Genomic DNA, 21,439 nt, shown 5'->3' on the forward strand with positions numbered 1-21,439 from the left:
GTGTACTCCGTTCGTCCGTTTTCGTAGTCACGAAGGTCTCAGTCGGTTGGTTTGAGAGTCTTGGGTGATGGCCAGGCTGAACCTCGGGCCACGGAGCTATTGTTTCGGCCATACTGAATTTGGATGAGGCGCGGGGAGAGCGCGGGTAAAGGCAGTAGACAATCCAAGGCCTCGGGCTAGATCGTATTGAGGAGCTGACAGATACGTGGAGTCACGCATTCTGAGAGGGGAAGAGGAGGAGAAGTCACGACGGAAAGTAGGCGAGGCGGCTTCGATGCAGTTGCTTGTAGAGGCGACTGTGAGGAGTGCAGGGTTCCCGGTCGGTACATGGATGTTAGGCTCGGTGCGGGTGGAAATGGAAGAGTGCAGTCGGGTCAGAGGACTCGTCGCGTCTGGATATTCACAATGCTCGGTGGTGCCGTCGCGATCAAGTGCTGCCTGGCGGGCCTAACAAGGCCTGGTGTTCGGGCAGTGAACAAAGCGTAGAGCGAGGAGAGACGCCCAAGTGAGAGCAGTGAGAGGGGCCAGCCGTGCATTGAAGGGGGAGGTGTTGGTTGCAGGAGCAGCACTGGGAGTGGGAGTCTACGGCTGATGAACAGTTACCCAGGGTCCCTATATCTCTCTATGTCTATCTGAGCGGGTGTCGACAGTCCTAAGCAGCAGCTATGCCTTCGTGTCCCGCAGTAGCTTAGGCGGCGCATAGCTGCGGCTTGTTCCTCTGTTCGCTGGCTGTCCGGAAAGCAGGGTAAAATGCCGCTAGATATTCGAAATTCGGACTCTGAGCTTTTGCACGAAAAAGGCTTGCACTGTTCCCACTCACGCACACACTCACACACCCTCTCTCTCTCCGTCGTCTTTTACTCTCCCGTTGGCAGGTCGTTCACCTGTTGATGTTCTTGTCGTTTTATTGCTGCCCTGTGTCCTCACTTTGGCGGCTCCAGCACTTCCGGCACAGGAAAAGTGTTTTAGCGCTAAGACTCGCACTCAAAAGTTTTTGGAGTCTCCCGTCACCTCACCTCTCTCCGACTTACCAACGCACCATCGCGACTCTCACCACCTCGCTATTGCTAATCTCGTCGCGAGAGACTGTGAGCGTCGTCCTCTCGCTTTTCAATCCCTCGGGTCGTGCAGCTTTCGATCGAACAAAGCGACAGCCAAACAACGACTTCACGCAGCAGGGTTCGCTGTGCCTCAATTGACCTCAGTCGGTCATTTACGACTGATCCAGAACAACGAACCCTCATCCTCCTCTTACGAGCCGGGCTCCTCCTTGTGATATCCTGTTCGCATAAAAGCGTCGCGATAGTCAAGATTGATCGAGTCTTCACATCTCCACTGAACGAACATTCTCCGCCGTCGCCTTTTCGCGAGGACACGCCCCGGCTGAGACTGTGCAAGCCACATCACCGCCGGGCCTTTTTGCCAACAAGATTTCTGTGAGAGAAGCACTGCTGGGATCAGACCCCGGTGTTTCCTTGTAGGCAGAGAAAAAGAGTATTATTGCAGAGTTGTGAAAATCCAGAAGGAAATTCCCTGTCTGGGACTGAGACACCGCGCATACTGGTTGTAGTACACGACGACCAGCTTGTTGCTGGTGAGGGGTCAGGTTGAGGAATAAGAGGTGTGCCAAACCAAATTTGGCGACGAAGATGTCTACACCTTCAGGCGCTGCGGCGCCAGCATTCTCCTATGCACAGGCTGCCAAAGGACTTACTCCAACAACTTCAAGTCACCCAACGCCGCGTAACGAAAGCCCTGCGTCCTCCGAGAAGAACACCAGAGAGCGTTCCGCCACAGAGTCAAACATTGGCCAGCCAACAGGCAAATCCATTCGTGAGAAGAACGAAGCAGATGGCAAAGCCAACACAGAGGCTGCACAGCAGAAATCCTCCAGCGAGGCTACTCCGGAAAAGGATGTTTCAGCCAACGTACAGAAAGTCCTCGACGCACCAGAAACTTCATCTGAGCAGGCCGGCTTGTCCGGCAAAGAATCTAGCCAGGATTCCAACAAGGATGAGGCAAGACCGCAGTTAGTGAATGGACGAACAACATCTTTAGACCAAGCTTCGGAGGTTTCTGGACAGGGAAGTGCAGAGAAAAAGCCCAGAGACTCGGAGGATGACTGGGAAAAGATTTCTGTTCCTTCAATGACTGCTGAGAAAGAGTTGAAGGCGGCCCCCATCCCCGTGGTCAATTTCTGGCAACAACGAATCGAGGCTGCTGCCGCTGCTAAGCTGAAGGAAAATGCAGGCCAACAGCGAAGTGCACCGTCAAACACCTCAAGATCCGCGCCTCCTCGTGAGGATCCCAAAAGCAGAGAAACCCACGAACGCGAAAGCAAGTCCGGTGAATTTTCTCGTGCTAACAGTCGAAAGGAATCGATACCATCTCGTTCTGCCAAAGACAGAACCGACATTGAAGCACCACCTTCTGTCGCTGATGCCCAGGCATGGCCAACTCCTGACAGTTCACTCATCGAAGAACGGCGTAGGTCGAGTACGTACGAGAAGGGAGATAGGATCGAGAACAAAAGCGGTTCCCAGACGAAGTGGAAGACCATGCCCTTTGTGCCGACTGCTAAGTTCGAGACCCAGCTTCCAGCTGCTGCGGCAAGAAGAGGTGGTAGAGGAGGCGGACGTGGTCGGGATCCCGCCGGCCGGGGTGGTCATGCTGGTACTGGCGAGAAGCAAGATGTGCCAGGCTCTATGGGCCCACCTCCTTTGCCAAAGCCAACAGGTGAACAGGATCGTGGTCGCCGAACCGAAGGACAACGTCTTCCGCGTGCGGGTTCAGTTCCTACGAGCAGTACTCGCCCGGACAGCAATGAAGATGCGACCCCATCATTCCGCAAACCAGCTGCTCCTGTCAGTAAGGAACAGAGTGGTGGTGAAGAATATCCAACTCAGAAGACGGAACAAAGTTCGAGGTCGTCTTCCAGGCACACTGGACAAGCAGCAGGCCGGAATACGAATGGAGAGTCAGGCTCACCGTCTGCTCAGGCTGCTCCTCTTACTTTCGGTCAATCAACTGAGCATGGTTCCCGTTATTCATACTCTTTCGATCGATTCAAGGGATCAGGAAGCAGCAATCCCCGTGGCAACCCAGAATTTGTCCGTGAACGTGGTTCAGGTCGCAATCGAGACTGGTCTAGAGACAAACCTGAGTCTGCACGAGAGAAGGTTGAATCCTGGCGCGACCGCGACTCATCAGGTGATCAGAGCAACCGACGCGAAACCCGTGCTGAGCGTGGCCGAGGAGGCGGTTACCGTGGGCGTGGCAACCACACCTACAACCCTCCTTTCAACTCATCGCACCCATATACCGCACCATTGCCTCAAAATGGCTTCGAGACTAGGTCCAGCTCTCATACCGAGAGGGGTTCGAGGCAGATTTCGCAACCTTTCCAGCCGACCCAACCACCATCGGGTTCGCGCAACACGTCACGTTCGCAGTCTATTCCTGTCGGAATGATGTACCCAAATTTCTACCCCAATATTTCCCAAGGCCTACCAGCACTGCAAACAGACATGACGATGTATGGCTATCCGCAGCCAGTGCAGTTGCAGCCAGGAATTATGAGTGCTGTGCCATTCAACGATCCACTGAATTCATATGCTCTGCTATCAATGGTTATGACCCAGATGTAAGCTTGCCTGACCTTGCCTGTATCAGCGCTAATGTTTTTGCAGTGAGTACTATTTTTCGATCGACAACCTATGTAAGGATCTCTTCTTGAGGAAACATATGGATGGACAGGGTTATGTGCCACTTCGGGTAATCGCAAACTTCAAGCGCATCAAGGCTTTGACGGAGGACAACATGACTATCGACACTCTACGCTACGTCTGCCAACAAGTCAAGAGTGTGGAGTACTTTCTTGGAGCAGATGGAGATGATCGCCTTCGTCGCCGAGACGGCTGGCGTGATTTTGTGCTGCCGGAGGAAGAGCGCTTCACAGACGCCCGCAACGACGGCCCTTCGCAATCAGCCGAGCAGCGTGTTTCATCTTCTCAGTACGAGCAGCCAGCACCCTTTGACCCATCCTTTGGTATGGGCCAAATCCGCGGCACTGGGATGGGCGTTCCAACAACAAATGGCATGTTTCACCCAGCTTCCCCAATGTCCTTCCTGCCCGGAGCTCAAGTCGAAGGTCAAGCACCTTTCGCGGCACCGTTCGAAGGCGTTTCTCCCGAAGAAGTCTCAAATGTCGGCTACAATCAGAGATCAGCACCAACCAGCTCCACACCTGCCCAAGTCAGCGGTGTCGTTATGGGTGGTCTAGCAAACGGCCATCATCGCGAGTCTTCTCGGGCAGACATAGAAGAAAATGCCTTCCCTGATGAGGAAATTCCAAACATCAACATTCGAATGCAGCCTCGTACCTCAGCTGAGACCAAACAGCCTGCCGCTGGCGCTCCTTCTGCGGCTCCAGGAACTGGTGAGGGTAATGCAGATCAAAAACAAGCTCACATTTCGAGCTTGAGCCTGCGAGGAGGTGCAGGCAGCCCGCAGCAGTGAGTCGACTCCGAGCTCGTTCTCCGCACTGGCCACTAACAGTCCGATAAGACTCGAAGCACGAAATAATCTTTCTTTTGGAAAAGATGCTACGGTTTCCGTGGCTGATTCGGTCACCTACTTTACAAAGGATGGCCATGAGACCCAACTTCCACCTCCTCTGTCTGGTCAGTATGACCAGAGCTATCAAACAGTTCATGACATGGTTTTTCAGCAAAAGCTTCTTGGCATCGATGGTGCCCTGGAGCCCCTTTACTCGTTTTGGAGCGACTTTCTCGTCGACAAATTCAATGTGGGCATGTATGAGGAATTCAAATCAACCGCCAGCGCAGATATGGAAGAAGGCAGTGCTAGCGGCATGAATCATCTTATTCGTTACTATGGCAAGGTCCTGAGTGGTCCTATTCCCATCAGTGAACGCCTGGCTGCTGATATGGTTCAGTTTTCACGGCAAGAAACTGATGTTGCATCTTCTCTCCTTCATACACTTCGAGGCGCATGGCGCAATGGTGCTACCAACATGAAAACTATCAAGAGGCTCGGCGATGTTCTGAGCGCTGAGGAAAAAGCCGAACTCGACAAAAGTGGCTGAAGGAGAGAGATAATCATGCTCTCCCTCTCAGCCAGGCCCCCACGACACCCTGCAACACAATTTTGTTTATCCAAAAAACCATGTTCTGCCCATCTCCAACCCCGCCATGATGTACCATGTCAGTCAGGTATATCACAGAATGGACATTGGATCAGACTCGACGCTGTTGAGGCAGATTTTCAGTAATTCGATTTTACATCCCGGATTGCCAAACGTCAAGACTTGTTTTTCTATTGAGCTGCCGCTACCACAAAGATACTTTACCTCAGGCCTGAATGAACTTTCGACATGCAATGTACTGGACTATCACCATTCTTGACAATGACGGTTCTCGACCAAAGCTCGGCTCGACATCCTGGCGTTCGTTCTTGTCGCCTCGGGATGAATCAATACGCAATGGAAAAGGTTGGCGGATGTTTCCGCAAACCGAGGACGCTTTCTCAAATTTCTTTGAGCGCTTCGCAGAGAGAAAGGCGCATGCTGATTGCGGGGAAGCTGATGACCGGTCATGATTGAGCTTTTCAAGATATCCCTGTCTCACTGGCTTTAACATTCACATTGCTTCAGCACGTGTTTTCTTTTCCACTTTTCTTTCTTGTCTTGCATAGACCCCATCTCATCTGTTCGGGACAGGGTGGAGTTCGTTGGGGAGGATGAGGATGGAGCTGGAGGTTGACCGACTCGTGCACAGGATGCACCCATACCTTCATCAAGCATGCTCAGTCATCCAATTCCCTTTTTGTTTTATCGCACACACCTCGCGCACATTGCTCCACAAGACTGTTGACGCATTGATCGGGTCACGGTTGAGAACACCATGACTGTGGAGGTCGTCGCAAATGCCAGGCAGGAGGAATAAACGCAGGAGAGTTGGCGTGTGTCTCACACCGCTGGGTATCTAGGTCTCGTTGAGCCAGCCCTTGGCCCCCACAATCCCCTGGATCGGCAGCAGATTGAGCGACTCGGTGCCCTTTTTTTTTTCGTTGCATGCATTTCTTCCCTTTTTCCAAACCGAACTGGCACCTCCCCCCCCACCACCAGTTTTCACAGCGTCGAAATACCAACAAAGCGATGGCATTGCGACGGGAGAAAAAGACAAAAGTTTGTACACAGAATCAGAATCATGAGAAGCCTCTCCTCCTTTAGTTACATGTTAACCAAAAACAATCCAATGTGACAATGAGGAGCAATCCTGGAGTCTTGGTTGGGGTTTTCACTGTAGACGTAGAGCTCTATTCTGTTTATGTGCGGTGATTCCTCCCTAGGTACCTAGTAGTGGGTACTTCTGCCCCGACTGTAAATTCCCCTGGTGCTGAAGCCAAAGTAAGGTGGTATCTAAGGACCCAAGGTGGGTATCTTACGCATGTATGATGCTCCGTCTACCCAAGTCAGGTAGGTACCTGTAGGTAGCTGGGTGCTCGTTTGTTTTGTGCGGCTGTGTGGACATATCATTCGTCACTTCCATTAAAGAGTAGCCCTGAAGGCAGCTTCAAGTACTTTTTCAGCTTCATATCTAGAGGTATCTACCGACTCGCCTCGTGCGACCGGGCACTTTGGCGTTTTGTAATTACCCTATCCTGACTGACATGATGATCGTTATTGTGTATTCTGGACGCTCGCATGGGGCCCCCAACAGCAGTCCAGACCCACCAGGGCAGAGCCGTTCTCCAAGGGTTATGGGTATTGGTATCTTTGGTTTTCAGATCGTTGAAATTGACATTGACATTGGAATAGTCGTCTTCCCCCGATTTGTGGATCTGCATTCTGTACTCCCGAATGTTCGGCGACCAAGTAGCAACGCATGACCAATATCCGTGACTGGACAAGCGTTACTGGTGCTGCAGCTTCAGCTCTCGCCCGGCCGTAAGAACGCACTTGGTCGGGCAGTTTGTTGGGTACCTGGGCCTGCCACTCGGCCCGTCCGAATCCCAAACACACACGGGTGCCTTGAGAAATCTCGGGCGCGAAATGTCAAGCGTCGTGATGGCATCTCCATTCTCTTTCCTAGCCACGAAACATCCATGATCTGACCCGGGGTGTACTGCTCGTCACCAGGTCCAAGTTGGTGGGGGGGCCTGGGCCGGCGAAAGAATGGTCTGTTTATTGTTCCCCCACGTGGATTGTGCCTCGACCGAAAAATACAATCAGCTTAGATCCATCTTCCACAGGCCGTCGCCCAGATAGTGGCCGGCGGCCATGGCGACGCCTTTCTTGGCCTTCTTCATCTCTTCCGTGCCCATCTCCAGTTGCCCAATGAGGCAGATCTCGGTCTTTCCCTCGGCGGCTATTGCGACTATATCACCTGCTTTTGCTTCCTCGTCGGCGTCGGGAAGTCGGCCGCCAGGGGAGGTGAGACCGGGCACCATGAGCGTGGCGCCGGATAGTACGAAGCGGATGGCTCCCCGGTCGATCCCTATTGTCTTGAAGGCGTGAGGGTATTGATGGACAATCTTGAGGTGAGGAATGATCGGGTCGTCCATGTGCTGGTAGAAGAGGGGTCGGTCGTCGAGAACGTACAGGGATACTCGGTCCGGTCTGTAAGCCGCAATAATTAGTACAGGCTAAGTTCTAGAAGAACAGGTTGGCGAAGGCGGGAGAGTTGCCGACTTGAGAGGGAGAGACCCTAGAGCCCAGGTGAGAGCATTCTTTTCGGTGGACCTGCGCCCGGTCTACTGGCCGCTGCGCAAGAAAGAGTTCGAGAAAGAGACAGATTGGGTTGGTTTGTTCGACCACTCACAGTTTGACAAGATCGAGTTGACTCTTCTTGGGCATAATCTCTTCAATATGCGGTTCGAGTTTTGGGTACGTCTCGAGTACTTTGGCGCGGATGCCCCGCTGAACCGACGACTTGACTTTGGACTTAGCGCCCGCGGAGAGACTGTGAGTCGTCGGACACAGATTAGATTCTACTACGGACTTCTAGGGGCTGGACAGAAATTACTCTTTCTTGAACATGGTGTGTGTGCTCTGTAGATGGTCTCGAGAATGGCGGTAGCAGTGTGGTGTGGTGTTGTATACGTATGGAGGCACGAAAACATGTGCGGAGATGTGAAACGGCAGAGAGACGAAAGACGTCTGCGAAGGGCTCCCAATTGGGAAACAGGATGATGCCGCCCTTGCAGGTAGCTCCCCCTCGATGCTCAGCCTCGTGCGATATCTTCTTGTCTGGTACTCTTGCCCAACAGTAAAGGACCTATTTACTACGTGGGGTTTCCTCAATTACATTTGGAGCTACTCAACTGTCGCTTTCGAAGCACACGTGTTCTTTCTCTTACTAACCTGGAAAGCAGAGTTCTTGTCATTCGTAGACAACCGATGGCCATTGCTTCTTGGCTCTGCTTTAACCAATCACAAGGTTCCTCCACCCATGTTGAGAAAACCATACCTAGTCGTGTCAGACGATCATGTGTGGAACAGGGCTGTAGTACGTACCAGTTCTCTGTGTCCATCGTGTCGACGGAAAAGTTGCCATTGTATCCAAAGAGATCGGGCGAAAAGCTGGACAGATCATTCTGCAGCAGCGTATCGAGAGAGACCGGATGAAGGTTTGTATCTGTCAACTGCCGGTCTGGCGGTGAAACACCATCATGGTCTTTGTCGTGCAATTGCAATGGACCAGAAGGTCTTTCAGCAGCAAGAATACTGACTCGGGAAGTCACTTGTCAGTAGTGGACCAAGGAAAATAGCCAGATGGCTGTACCTGCGTGAAGCATGAATGGACTAGGCACTCACATTCTCATGACACTGTTCCCGATCTCAGCCGAGCTCTTGACTTCAGACGGCCACGGTTGCATGTCGCCTTGGTCAAATAGCGAGTTTGGGCCTGGTTTCTGGTTGGATCCGTTCATGGCGGGTTGGAGGGCCTCAAACACTGTGTGCAGATACGACGCACTGACCCAGAGCTGGCCGAAATCGTACAGCGCATTCAAGCAGATGGAGTACTTCTGTCTTGCATATGCTCGGACTTCTGATCGCGGAGACTCGGCCTCAATCTTACAATATATCAGACAGTAGAGTAGTGAGTTGATCCTGGAGTTTTTGCCACGTCGACAGTTAGTACGAGCCGCGCATGAGAGATAAACAACGGGAAGGGGCTGGTGAATGTTTGCAACCCACATAAATCCGTGACACTGTCCTATTTGACCGTGCGCTTTGAGGTTTCGTATAGTTTTGATGACCATAGACGCTGCCGCCAAACCTCGAGCCTGCGACCAGTATTGATCCGAGGCCTGCTCTTTGCCCTGCGTCTGCGTCTTGAGGCCCGACCTCTCCAGTCCATCAATACAGATCATAGTGCTATATAGAGTAGAACTCCACTTAGTAATCTCCCCCCAAAGGGAAATAGAAGTAGGGGCTTGACCCACAAGAAGTATATGTTGAGATACGCTGGCCAGTAGCGATGACGCTGAGTATCGTCGACATCGTATTGGAGCTCTTCCGGAACATTGTCAAACCATTCTCGCTGGAGGCGATCAAGTTCCATCGCAAAGTCGCGATCTTGGGCAAGAACTTGCATCTTTCGGACCTTGGACAGTTCACTGTTGTCTTTATGCGCTTCACGACTCGCGATGCTGCCAGTTGAGCTTGCAGAGATTCGACTTCGACGATAATTCTTCATCAAGACCATTCCTAACATTTCGGATAGCTTTGCAAGCTGGATGAAGAATTGAATTTCAGACTCGGAGCAAGAAAGCCCATCGTCTTCGACAAAGTCGTCAGCGCTTAGTAGAGGTACATCCCAGTCGCTATCTCGCAGGAAGAGGGGGAGTCGACTCGCTGTCGACGTTGTTGCATCGCGAATCTTCCACTGATTAGCGTCGATGAATACAATATCAATAGTGGACGGGTTCTCCTACTACACAACACCACCACACCTTCTTCCATAAGCCACACAGCACGGGATCTGATGTCGGGTATTGAATCCTTCAATGTATCCTCGTCAGTCCTTTTATAGCCCAGGGTTTCGAGTCACCGGCAAGAACTTACCACCGACCCATACCAAGGCTCTGAGCAACGGAGATGGCTTTGATGGCATATGTACGCATATTGCGACCGTCATCGTGCTTATCCCACCACCAAGACATTAGAAGAAGTGCCTGGACCTGAGTAAGTTTGTCTGTCTCGTAGCTCGTGTCGAGCAGTGCCTGAAAAAGACACAACTTGTCAGCCTTGGGTCCTTTCGGTTTTACTGTCTACCATTTCATTGGAGAGATGTGGTTGTTCCTACTTTGGTGATTTTAAAGTACTGTTGGCCACTCTTCAATCGAGTTCCGCGAACATCGATAAGTAGGGGGCTTTGGCACGCTTTGGAGCCGGCGGTAAATACTGCAAACAGGAGTAGTCGACTTACAACCCCTCGGTCGAAATCTGCGCGAAACCTTGTTTGATTGACGACAGGGGAAGCCGGGTTGATATACTTGAAATACGACTCGACAAGCTCACGCTGCAAGTTGGTCGGCGGCAGATCAAACGCTCCTAGAAAATACACCATCAGGACCACTTCCAGAAGAAAAGAAAGAGATACCATATCTTTCCACATACCTTTCGCTTTCAGGAAAGCAATATCAGCAGCATCGAGATGATCTGGATGCTCTGCAGCCGTTTTTGGAGACACTACGGTCGGTACATGGTCCCTGGACAAGGAAGCAGACTCTAAGCTCGAGCCTGTGGCGCCGTATGCTGGAGTCTTCGCCAATGCTTGTGGCAACTGATCCACGAACAGCGGGGCGTAGGTGTCGGAGTGATTCCCCAGGAAGGCATCAAACCTTTCGAGGTTACCATTTGGAGGTCGCCACGAATCGACAACACTTCCTGGCGTTGTGTCACCGCTGCTAGACCCACCCAGAGCTACGGTTTCTTGTTGAGCATTCGGCCTGGATGGCGAGACTGCTACGGTACCTCGCTGGACCAGGTCTCTGAACGGAGGCAGAACACCATGGTGGGGACTGTCATTCCTGGCTTGACTTTGCTGTTGTGATGGTCGCACCGGCCTCTCCATCCATCCTTCGCTAAGGCTATCATCACATTAGTCTTTCCCAAGCTTTGCGCATGTAATTCACTGACGGTGGAAGAACTAATGTCGCCGACTGATTTGCGCTTGAAGCTGTGCGAACCCGTTTATCCCGGTGAGTACTGCAGTAGAATGGGTCAGGATCCCAGGGTTTCGTAACTGAATCCCGGCATGCAGACGGCTCTCAACATACTGGCATTGACTCCCAGATTTCGTACAGCCCTTATCACAGTCAACACGAGGCTGTGCTGCGTTGATCCAAGCAGCGATAGTGATGCTTACTCGACATGGAATTCCATCCACCGATTCACCTTGGAACATTGGTCAGTGACGAGTATGAGAGGTATGCTGCTGGACCTCAACTAGTGGGGCCAAAGTCTAACTCACCAGCGATACACCTAATCTTTCTCTCATGACATCTTTCACAAGCTTGTGTCAACACCTTTCGTTTCTTAGAATACGATTCTGGTCCGGACACAGAGACTATGAAGCCATCCATAAGGTCACGGTTACAAAGCTGAACACAGTGCTTCGTACATACGGAATAGAAAAGCGCATTTTGTCGGGACTGGGATTATTTCAGTCCGACTTGTTCAGCTAGAAGACGTGATTGGCGGCGCGAATGGCGCAATTCTTCATCTCATTGTCTACTTATGGACCCTTCAGAAACTTAAGCAGGATACGGATTGCGCGAAAGAATTCTAGAGAAAAGGGATCCCGGTTGCTCTACATCATAATATGAACAATTACTCTCGCTGATAAGTTCCATACCATACTCGTCTTTACAGGTATGTCGGCGTCAAACTAGAAGAGACGCAGCTATGCTCTAGCGCCCTAAATAGTGGCTCTTGCGCCTTTGACTTTCGGCAGGCTGTTCTGGATGAAATGGTTCTTTGAAACCCAATATCGAACCTGTTCCACCATTGTTAGTGGAGGCTTCTAAGAGTGAGTCGCAACGGCTGGTAGACCTACCTTCTTCCCGTACACATATAGAACCATTCCTAGCACGCAATTCACTCCGTGCAGCATGCCAATGATGAAGAAAACGGTTTTGCTTCCGTCTCTTGCAATCCAGTCGTTAATGACGAACGTCATGACAAAGGAAAAGACCCCACGGAAGATAGTGACGGCAGCGTAACCATCCTGCGCATACATGCGATGACAATCCAAAAGGTAAGCGTTGGATACAAATGATTGGATGGACGTCGCGAATGTGGCCAGACCGAAGAAGAAAACGGGCGCCATCCAGTTAGCCTTCGCATCCAACGACCAGCCAAAGCCCCAAAACCCCATCAAACCAAAGATCAGTCCTGGCACGCAAAGGACATTTCGAAACTCGGGCTCGTACACTCCCTTGTTCTTCCGCGACATATACTTGACCAACCAGTCGGATAGCGGACCTGGGATGACGTTGCCGAGGAATGATCCCACGAAGGCGGAGAGAACGGTCAAGCCTGTCTGTGACGTATCGAACCTGTAAGGCGGCTTACTGAATATTTGGGAAATGGACACCGAGAATGAGGCGGAGAATGCCACCGAGCAGCCGTATGTGTAAGCAGTCCAGCTAACAGCAGGGAGCAGGAAAGCACTCCAGGGGGTAATCAGAGACCTCAACAGTGACTCATCCGTGAAGCGTCCGTTGTATACTTTCAAGGACTGCCAATAGGTGTGTTTCTTATCTGTTGGGCCTTCTATCGCCTCGAGGCTTCGACTGTCGGCAGGCTCTTCTTGCACCGAAACCGCATCATATGATTTCGAAGTGGGTTGTTCTTCAGCGGACTTCTCACTTGAAGAATCTAGGGTGACTTCGACATGGTCGGTGTTGAACTTCGCAGCGCGATTGTAGGTGGTTTCAGGACAAGCGAAGAATAGAATGATCGTATACACGACTAGGATAATGACACTGGGTGGGATTTAGCTGATGTCCACCAGATCGAAACTTGGAGAGCTATTCAAGACTTACGTATATCGAAAAGGCCAGATCCATCCTTGAGCCGCGACAATCTGACTGCCGATGACCTGGCCGACGGAGTTGCCTCCAGACAGGGCAAAATGCCAGATTGCGAGGTGAACGCCTCGCTCGTGGACAAACATCAGATCACCCACGCTGGACGAAACTAGGTACTCGAGTGCACTTATCCCTAGACCGTGAATTGCACGGCCGACATATAGGCAGACAAGGCTGGAGGGTTTTGCAATGACAATGACGTATCCCAGAGTGGCGATGGCATTGCTCACGAGAAAAACTGTAATGGGTCAACTTGTCTTCTCCCAAAATGCCCTCTGAGGCACGAAGACTGACCTGGGCGCTTCCCATATATACGTGCAAGCGGGCTCGAGATGAATGCCGATACAGCAAACATGAGGAGGATAATGCTCACACTACGAGATATGGTGGTAATGCTGGTGTGAAAGTACTTGGCCATCAGCTTATTTGCAGGGTTGACAAAATTGTGAGTGCCTCCCATGAGGCCGGTACCGGCGCTCAGATACAGCAGATGAAGATGCCGGGACCATTTTGACCAGTCTTTAGATATCTCAGTATTATAAGTCTCATAGTCGGGAGGCATACATACTCAGAGGATCGTTGGGTGAATCGGAGGGTTGCGGCACCAGCACCAGATTAGCATGTCTGCCAGTACCATGCTTCAAGAACGCCGTGTCCTGCAATCTCTTCTCATGTTCACGCCGAATATGGACCGTCCCAGGGACAGGCTCGGTAGTTTTTGGCTCGAGGACCCAGAGTCCCATTGTGCTTGCGCTTCAGGGGGTGATGGGTTAGCAACGAAGAAAGGAAATCCTGCCGGCTAGATGACATCGAAGTGATATTGTCCTCTACGGAGCGATAGTCTAAATAGTTGTACCAAAAGTACTGAGCCGAGAACCTGTTCACAACACCTTGTACGGTGATGGCGCCAGTTTCTTTGGTCTCGCTGTCTCCCCTGCCTTATTCGACATATCCGAAAGTCTAGACAGACGACGTGCCCCACAACTAACAGCATGTGGATCGAGTAGGACTTCTACGCGAGGCATCCTTATTTTATTTCTAATCCGGAGATGCGACATATTGCCTCTGTCTCGTAGGTTTAGGCTTGAATCTTCGAACGAGTCTGAAATTTTTGGACGAAGTGCGCGAGATGATCTAAAATGGCGTGCTCGGTCTATTTATCTATCGAACGTAGATGGAGCGAAAGTTTTCCACGCGGGATGTGGAATATATGTCAACGGCGGTACCAAACTAGGCATGACCGTCTCCGGCGTTACGCCTTTTGCTTGAAGCCATAACGCATTAGCGAGAATGGCGACACGGACCATTGGGGAACTTCTGTACGAAGCAGATGGGCGCCGCACAATTTCCGCGCCACCTGCGGCACAGGTGGAGGTCCTTCACGTGGCTCTCGAAGTATGTTGGTAATGCTGCAGAGTGGTTTCCACCTCCACGACGACCTTGCAAGGGACTTGTCATTCCGGCGCCCGGCTATTTGTCCAGTCCGGACTGCACATGGAGGCTCAGCCGACCGTGACTTGGTTCAATAACATCGTGGGAAGCCGACCAACTGTCATCTAGACCGAAGGCTAGAATTGCCAGAAAGCGAAGGATCATGCCAGTGGTACATCGCAATGCCGGCAAACGACTGCTGCCTCACGCCGTGGACGACTTGGCAGAGATCGACCCAAACCATGTAGTGTATGAAATCCCAAGCGACAGGGATTTGGCTCTGCCATACCGGAAAATCACTGCGCGAGATTTCTCCAGGGCCATTGATCGAGCTTCTTGGTGGCTTGAGAGATCTTTGGGAGCGCCAGAAGAAGGGGCTTTTCCTACGGTTGGATATGTCGGCCCAGGTACGTAAATGGGGGGGTCTGGCATGTCGCTTGAAGTAATGTGCTTAAGCCAGAGCAGGTGATCTACGCTACATAATCTTGGTCGTTGCAGCGATCAAGGTGGGCTATAAGGTATGGTATGCTATTTTTTGTCCTCGGGAACAACCTGTTAATCTGCTGCAGATGCTTTATACCTCGCCCCGTAATTCAGTGGAAGGCGACGTCGCAGTTATAAAAGCAGCTCAATGTAACTTGTGGCTGATACCGCACGAAGGCAGTAGTATCAATCGCGTGTTTGAGCACGTAGATATGAAAACCTTCGCATTACCAGATTTGCTATACTTCTTGGAAAACATGGCTGAGACCCCAGTGCCGTACAAGTACAGCAAAAGTTGGGAGGAAGGCCGCAAGACTCCTTGCTGGGTCTTGCATACCAGCGGAAGCACTGGAAACCCAAAGCCAGTAACCAGATTCCAGGATAGTATTGCTTCAATTGAAGCTGCGACTCTACTTCCAACTGTAGACGGCAGACCGTTATTACTTCACGACTATTTCGATTCCAGGGTTTATCTGACTTTCCCCTTGTTCCATGTAAGTGTGCAGAAGATATATTCACGGAGACTATAGTTCTGACCGAGAACCAATCAGGCAGCTGGACTCGCCAACGGCATACTGTGGCCTTTGTTCTGGGGAACAACCGTGGTCCTTGGCCCTGATCGTCCAGTCACTTTGGAAGTGATGAAGGACGTAGTCAGGAAGACAAAGGTCGATGCAGTCTTCACTGCCCCCTCGCTGGCACAAGACATCTCCAATGACGAAGAGTTTCTTCATCTGCTAGAGTCTGTAAAAGCAATTGCATACGCTGGCGGTGAGTTCCAGTGTGGTTGCATCGCGACAAATCTAACAGCTTACAGGCCCTTTGGCTAAAGATGCCGGAGATCGCATCATCAAACATACGAAGCTTCGACTCTCAATCGGCACGACGGAATCTGGATGGCTCCCTTGTGTCGAAACGGATGTTAAATACTGGAACTATCTATATTTCCATCCGCAGACTGGGCTGGAGCTCCAGGATCGTGGTGGTGGTCTCTATGAATTGGTTGCTGTTCGCAAAGCAGAACTAGAGCCATGGCAGCCAATCTTCTCAACTTTCCCTGAGCTGCAAGAATACCCTTTCAAAGACTTGTTCTCTAGGCACCCAGAGCATCCGACTCTATACACATATGAGGGACGTGCTGACAACGTAATTGTGCTGTCTAATGGTGAGAAGTTTCAACCACACACCATGGAGCTTGCGATCGCCAGCCATCCTGCCGTCAGATCAGCAGTAGTAGCTGGACAAGGGAGATTTCAAATATCTCTCTTGATCGAGCCAGCTGCATCGTGGGAAGGACTCAAAGAAAACACAGGATCCCTCCGTGACATAATTTGGCCCACTGTTGTCGCAGCAAATGAATCGGCGCCAGCTCATGCAAGACTCTCGAAGGAGTACATCATCATAGCGAAGGTGGAAAAACCATTCTCAAGAACTAGCAAAGGAACAATACGTCGCGGGCCCACTCTTGAACTCTACAAAGAAGAACTCGACCAAGTGTACAATGACGATAACAGGTTGGTTCATGATGAAGTGGCCTTGACCAAAGATCAGCTCACACCTGATGCCATATTAGATGTCGTCAGGGCCACGTTTCGAGAGGTTTCTCTCGAGCAGAAAGTTGAAGACACCGACAACTTTTTCACATCTTCAGGGATAGATTCTCTTCAAGTTCTGACACTCAGAAGACGACTCAGGGGAAGACTTCCCATAGATGAATTGCAGGGGCATCCTTTGGATAACAGAATGATTTATCAGAACCCAACCGTCGCGGCGTTGGCCAAAGCCATCACCAACTCCTTCACAACACCTCTGAATAACGGTGCTAGCAGCTCTCACCGCGTTGACGACAGCAGCATTAAACAAATGATTTGGAAATATACTAGAGACTTCCCTCTTCGGAAGGGAATAAGTCTTCCATCGACGCCTTCTGCCTCTCCCGCGGTAGTCGTATTGAGTGGCAGTACGGGATCGCTTGGCTCGTATATCCTGAATGATTTGATGCATCAAGCGGGCGTCCACGAGATATGGTGTCTCAATCGCACAGCAGATGCCGAGGAGCGTCAACTCATCTCCAATACCCGTCGTGGTTTGAGGACTGATTTTGCTTCACGTCGAGTCCGATTTCTACAGGCCGACCTCTCTGCCACCGCATTGGGCTTGTCTCCTGAGGACCTAGAACACTTGCAAAGGAAGGCCACACATGTCATTCGTACGTCTGATGGGACTTGCTTGATTACCCTTCGCTAACAGATGCACAGACACTCAGTGGCGTGTGGACTTCAATCTCTCACTTGCCTCATTCGAACCTCAGATCCAAGGTGTCAGAAACCTGATCGATTTTGTATCCGAGGCAGCTGCTATTGGGAGCCACGTTCGTCTACTCTTTACTTCTTCCGTTGGGATCGCGAGTAGCATCGCCCCTGCTCCATTAGTTCCAGAGGCCAGACTTGAGAACAGTCACGGTGCGACGACAGGCTATGGTAAATCCAAATTTGTTGCAGAAGAGCTACTGGTGCAGGCATCAGAGAAGTTTGGAATCGACGTTGCTATCTGCCGCGTAGGACAGATAGCTGGTCCCATCAAATCAGGGTATCTCAGTGGCCAATGGAAGCAGAACGAGTGGTTACCCTCCGTAAGAAATACCTTCTCCCCTGAAATCTTCTGTATCTACCAACAACACTCGACTAACACACACTCTGGGTTGTCAGATCATTCAGCTTTCGCAAAAGGTTTGGACCTTGCCACAAACTCTCGCGGCGAATGAAGTGGTCGAGTGGATACCTGTCGACATTTTGTCCTCCATCATCCTCGAGTTAGCCTTCACGCACCAAAAGGCACATACCCGGTGCCACTTCTATAACTGTGTCAATCCAAAACCAGCATATTGGGGAAAGGACCTGCTGCCATCTGTGAAAGCTAGCCTACAGCGCGAGGATCAGAGGGCAGGCACAATCAAAGTTGCCCCCTTTGCGGACTGGCTCGCAGCGGTCAAAGCAGCTTCAGGAGATACAGGTTCTCATACTGAAGATCAAGACGACCATTCGTCGGCATTCTCCTTGATAGATTTCTTTTCTAGCCTTGCAACGCAAGAGGGAAGGCCCAAATTCCTTACAGATATCTCGTTCGGCGCAAGCCCAACTCTTAGGGAACTTCCACCAGTCAGCTCAGAATGGATGGAAATCTGGCTGAAACAGTGGAAATTTTGAGTCCGATGAATCTAGTACCGCGCCTGCTATATCTAAATACTGAAGTAGCAACCAATGCAATAAACCATAAAATGCCACCACGTGCGCGTCGTACACGAAGACTACGAGCTTCGTGTTCTTTACGGCATTCTATATCCACCTGACATAAAGCAAGACGGAGCACCCGGTACTGACGATGTCTCATCTGCAAGCCGGAGCGTATACTCATATCAAGTTTTTGGCACAGCGTCAATAGCTGCACTTGGCTGATAAATGGACCTGCCTCCCCTTTCCAGAAAACTAAACGACGACTACCATAAGCGAACTAGCGTCACTCATGGGTTATAGAGTATATATCTCCGAGTCCCTATCTTCCCGAAAGCTACCCGTTTGTTCATCTACCAGTCGGTACTCAAATTTCTTTTCGCCTACTACCCAGTCGGTCCTCCATTCGACATGACAGAAAGCCATCTGTTTTCTTCCCTGACTGTAGGGAAATGCTCACTGAGACATCGCGTCGTCATGGCGCCCATGACGCGCCGACGTGCACTCCTTGACTATACACCACATGATATGATGACCGAGTACTATGCACAAAGAGCGTCTGTCGCTGGAACATTGCTCATATCTGAAGCAACCTCTGTCTCACCTCGATCTGCTGCTATGCCACACACTCCTGGCATTTGGACCGCCGAACACATAGCTGCTTGGAAGGCAATTACGGACGCTGTCCATGCAAGGCAAAGCTACATCTTCGTCCAGCTTTGGATGTGTGGACGAGCAGCACGGCCTGGTGCAGTCAAACGAGGAGCCGAAGTCGTGTCGGCAAGCACCGTACCCATCGGTGCGGAGTATCCCACCCCGAGGTCGCTCTCAGAAACAGAAATCCAGGAGTGCATCGGCGAGTTTCGTCAAGCAGGGATCAACGCCATCAGGGCGGGCTTTGACGGAGTGGAAGTCCATGGCGCTAACGGATATCTGGTGGACCAGTTCACACAGTCTGTCTCTAACGTTCGAGGCGATCAATGGGGTGGTAGCGTCCAGAACCGAGCTCGGTTTGGCATTGCAGTCGCCAAAGCTCTTGCTGATGCCATCGGCCCTGAGCGAGTCGGGTACCGCGTAAGTCCCTGGAGTCATCACCACGGCATGGGGATGGAAGATCCGATCGAGCAGTTTACGTATCTTGTTCAAAACTTGAGCGCACTCAATTTGGCCTATCTACATGTCATTGAGTCCAGGGTTCAAGGAAACGCAGACGTTATAGGGACTGAGTCGATTGATTTCTTGATTAAAGCGTGGGATAATGGCAACCCTATTATCCTTGCTGGAGGTTATAATGCAACGACATCTCGAGAAGCCGTCGACAAATGGCGTCCTCTGGGCAAGAATATGGCAGTTGCCTTTGGGAGATCCTTTGTTTCAAATCCGGATCTGCCTCTCCGAATTCAACAACAGCTCCCGATAGCGGCCCACCGCAGAGACATGTTCTACGAAGTACTGAATCCAGATGGATACATCAATTATCCGACAATCAAGCCGGAAAGCCAGCTTGCCACCTCTGGAGCGGATATCAAACAGCCCTTGGTTGAGACTGTACAGATCAGCTCTGATGCACACAATGACATCCGTGCCTGACTAAGTTACTCTTGCCTCTTGAGCTGGGTGGTGTAGCTTACGAGGCATCAAAAACCAGAAGTTCATGGCTCTAGCAAGTCTAAACAGAATAGTAATCAGTTCCGGCCTGCAAATTCCCTATGCTCCCCGACGCTTCCTTCCACGACCTGATGTTTTCTTGCTGGTCCCTCGACAATGGCACCATACTGACTATGCCATTTCGGTTTCGCCGAAGCTCCACTTTCTTCGGAGTTTGGGCAACTAGTACGCAAGTGGGACCTGAACGATGGAGATACGAGCCACATCATCTTGTCACACACCTTCAGCGTCTTTGCCTGATCGATCCTTTCATTTGCTTCGACCTTTCAGGCATATCCGATCAGTGAGCATGACAGGGTATACCGCAAATTTTGTCAGAGTTCGATCGACCTGTTCTTCAGAGCCCATGGTGCCGATCCGGCCCAAAATGTACCGCGAAGTGAGAAGCGTCTCTGTCGCTGTATTTACTTGCCGTGACAGTCTCTCAATCTAAACTACTGGTACCACTGTTATGGCTTCTACTTCGAGTCAAGGTACGAGCGCTGCAGTAATAACCCAGAGAGGATTCGTCACACTGCCCGACGTCAAAAATGTCAACATCTACTATGAGTTGCACAACCCTGTTCATGCACGAACGACCAACCAGATGCCGGTAGTCTTGCTTTCAAATTCCCTCGCTGCCAATACTGCGTTGTGGAAACATGTCGTTGATTCATTTTCAGCTGAGTATACGATCCTGACATACGACCACCGGTTTCATGGCAAATCTCCTCTTCCGGATACGGGGGTCGGCAGCTACGATTTCGAACAAGGACACGACATTGCCGACCTAGCAGCAGATGTCATTGCTCTTTTAGACGCTCTCAAAGTTCAAAAAGTCCATGCTGCGGTCGGCCTCAGTATTGGAGCGGCTGTGGTGTTGGTAGCCGGAGCTTCGAACCCAGGAAGATTTGACCAGATCCTTGTTGTAGGGACGAAGGCCGAGGCATCTCCGGGAGACGATGCATCGCACGATGCTCGCATTGACCTCGCGAAAGCCCAGGGAATGTCGGCCATGAATGAACAATCACTAAAGAGATGGTTTGGCGAAGGATGGATTGCGAAGAACCCAGACACGGCGGCATTCGTCAAGGACGAAGTGCTAGCTGGTACACCTGTCGAGGGTTTCATTGCAAGCGTTCAGGCTCTCAAGCGACTGAACCTGTGGGCAAGTGTGGATAAGATCTCACAAGAAGGTCATGGAGACAAATTCCTATTTGTGGTTGGTGAAGACGACGCACCGGTCGTGGTCAGGGATACCAAGGCGTTGGCCGAGAGAGCTGGGTCGGCATTCGTAGAAGTCGGGAACTCGGGACATATTGTCAGCGTCCAGAACCCCGAGGCCCTGGAAAGGCTTATTCGCGAGAGACTCGGTCGCCATCTATCTTGAAGCCCTAGATCACTTGCTCTCTCGCATTCTGGCAAAAGAACAACTCAACTGGTTCGAGGTTTGTCGACGAGAAACCAGGCTAGTTGAGGACGGGGCAGAACAATCGCCGCGAGTATCTAAGAACATCTTTCGG

General features: G+C 51.1%; 7 protein-coding genes across 7 annotated transcripts; 4 read left to right on the forward strand and 3 right to left on the reverse strand.

Moving 5' to 3' along the window:
- Positions 1-1,649: 1,649 nt before the first annotated feature.
- On the forward strand, positions 1,650-5,107 carry PV08_08206 (uncharacterized protein; the record flags this gene model as incomplete). Its single annotated transcript, XM_016382532.1, has 3 exons — positions 1,650-3,643; positions 3,690-4,514; positions 4,567-5,107. 3 exons carry the CDS (start codon positions 1,650-1,652, stop codon positions 5,105-5,107), a joined length of 3,360 nt encoding a protein of 1,119 aa, XP_016233235.1.
- Positions 5,108-7,251: 2,144 nt separating this feature from the next.
- On the reverse strand, positions 7,252-8,062 carry PV08_08207 (uncharacterized protein; the record flags this gene model as incomplete). The annotated part of the gene is made up of 3 exons (XM_016382533.1): positions 7,252-7,642; positions 7,845-7,985; positions 8,049-8,062. The coding sequence occupies 3 exons, from the start codon at positions 8,060-8,062 to the stop codon at positions 7,252-7,254; spliced, it is 546 nt and encodes a 181-aa protein (XP_016233236.1).
- A 393-nt stretch (positions 8,063-8,455) lies between these two features.
- PV08_08208 (uncharacterized protein) lies at positions 8,456-11,105 on the reverse strand (the record flags this gene model as incomplete). Its single annotated transcript, XM_016382534.1, has 10 exons — positions 8,456-8,492; positions 8,540-8,749; positions 8,840-9,136; positions 9,224-9,403; positions 9,472-9,616; positions 9,707-9,908; positions 9,964-10,030; positions 10,094-10,251; positions 10,335-10,582; positions 10,649-11,105. 10 exons carry the CDS (start codon positions 11,103-11,105, stop codon positions 8,456-8,458), a joined length of 2,001 nt encoding a protein of 666 aa, XP_016233237.1.
- An 846-nt stretch (positions 11,106-11,951) lies between these two features.
- PV08_08209 (uncharacterized protein) lies at positions 11,952-13,868 on the reverse strand (the record flags this gene model as incomplete). The annotated part of the gene is made up of 5 exons (XM_016382535.1): positions 11,952-12,029; positions 12,090-13,020; positions 13,081-13,363; positions 13,420-13,644; positions 13,694-13,868. 5 exons carry the CDS (start codon positions 13,866-13,868, stop codon positions 11,952-11,954), a joined length of 1,692 nt encoding a protein of 563 aa, XP_016233238.1.
- An 851-nt stretch (positions 13,869-14,719) lies between these two features.
- On the forward strand, positions 14,720-18,245 carry PV08_08210 (uncharacterized protein; the record flags this gene model as incomplete). Its single annotated transcript, XM_016382536.1, has 7 exons — positions 14,720-14,963; positions 15,019-15,074; positions 15,126-15,533; positions 15,591-15,810; positions 15,857-17,248; positions 17,298-17,671; positions 17,748-18,245. 7 exons carry the CDS (start codon positions 14,720-14,722, stop codon positions 18,243-18,245), a joined length of 3,192 nt encoding a protein of 1,063 aa, XP_016233239.1.
- A 501-nt stretch (positions 18,246-18,746) lies between these two features.
- Positions 18,747-19,859, forward strand: PV08_08211 (uncharacterized protein; the record flags this gene model as incomplete). Its single annotated transcript, XM_016382537.1, has 1 exon — positions 18,747-19,859. One exon carries the CDS (start codon positions 18,747-18,749, stop codon positions 19,857-19,859), a length of 1,113 nt encoding a protein of 370 aa, XP_016233240.1.
- A 529-nt stretch (positions 19,860-20,388) lies between these two features.
- Positions 20,389-21,306, forward strand: PV08_08212 (uncharacterized protein; the record flags this gene model as incomplete). The annotated part of the gene is made up of 1 exon (XM_016382538.1): positions 20,389-21,306. One exon carries the CDS (start codon positions 20,389-20,391, stop codon positions 21,304-21,306), a length of 918 nt encoding a protein of 305 aa, XP_016233241.1.
- Positions 21,307-21,439: the final 133 nt, after the last annotated feature.

Source organism: Exophiala spinifera, assembly GCF_000836115.1.
Source record: "Exophiala spinifera strain CBS 89968 unplaced genomic scaffold supercont1.6, whole genome shotgun sequence".
In the NCBI taxonomy this organism is placed as follows: Eukaryota; Fungi; Ascomycota; class Eurotiomycetes; order Chaetothyriales; family Herpotrichiellaceae; genus Exophiala; species Exophiala spinifera.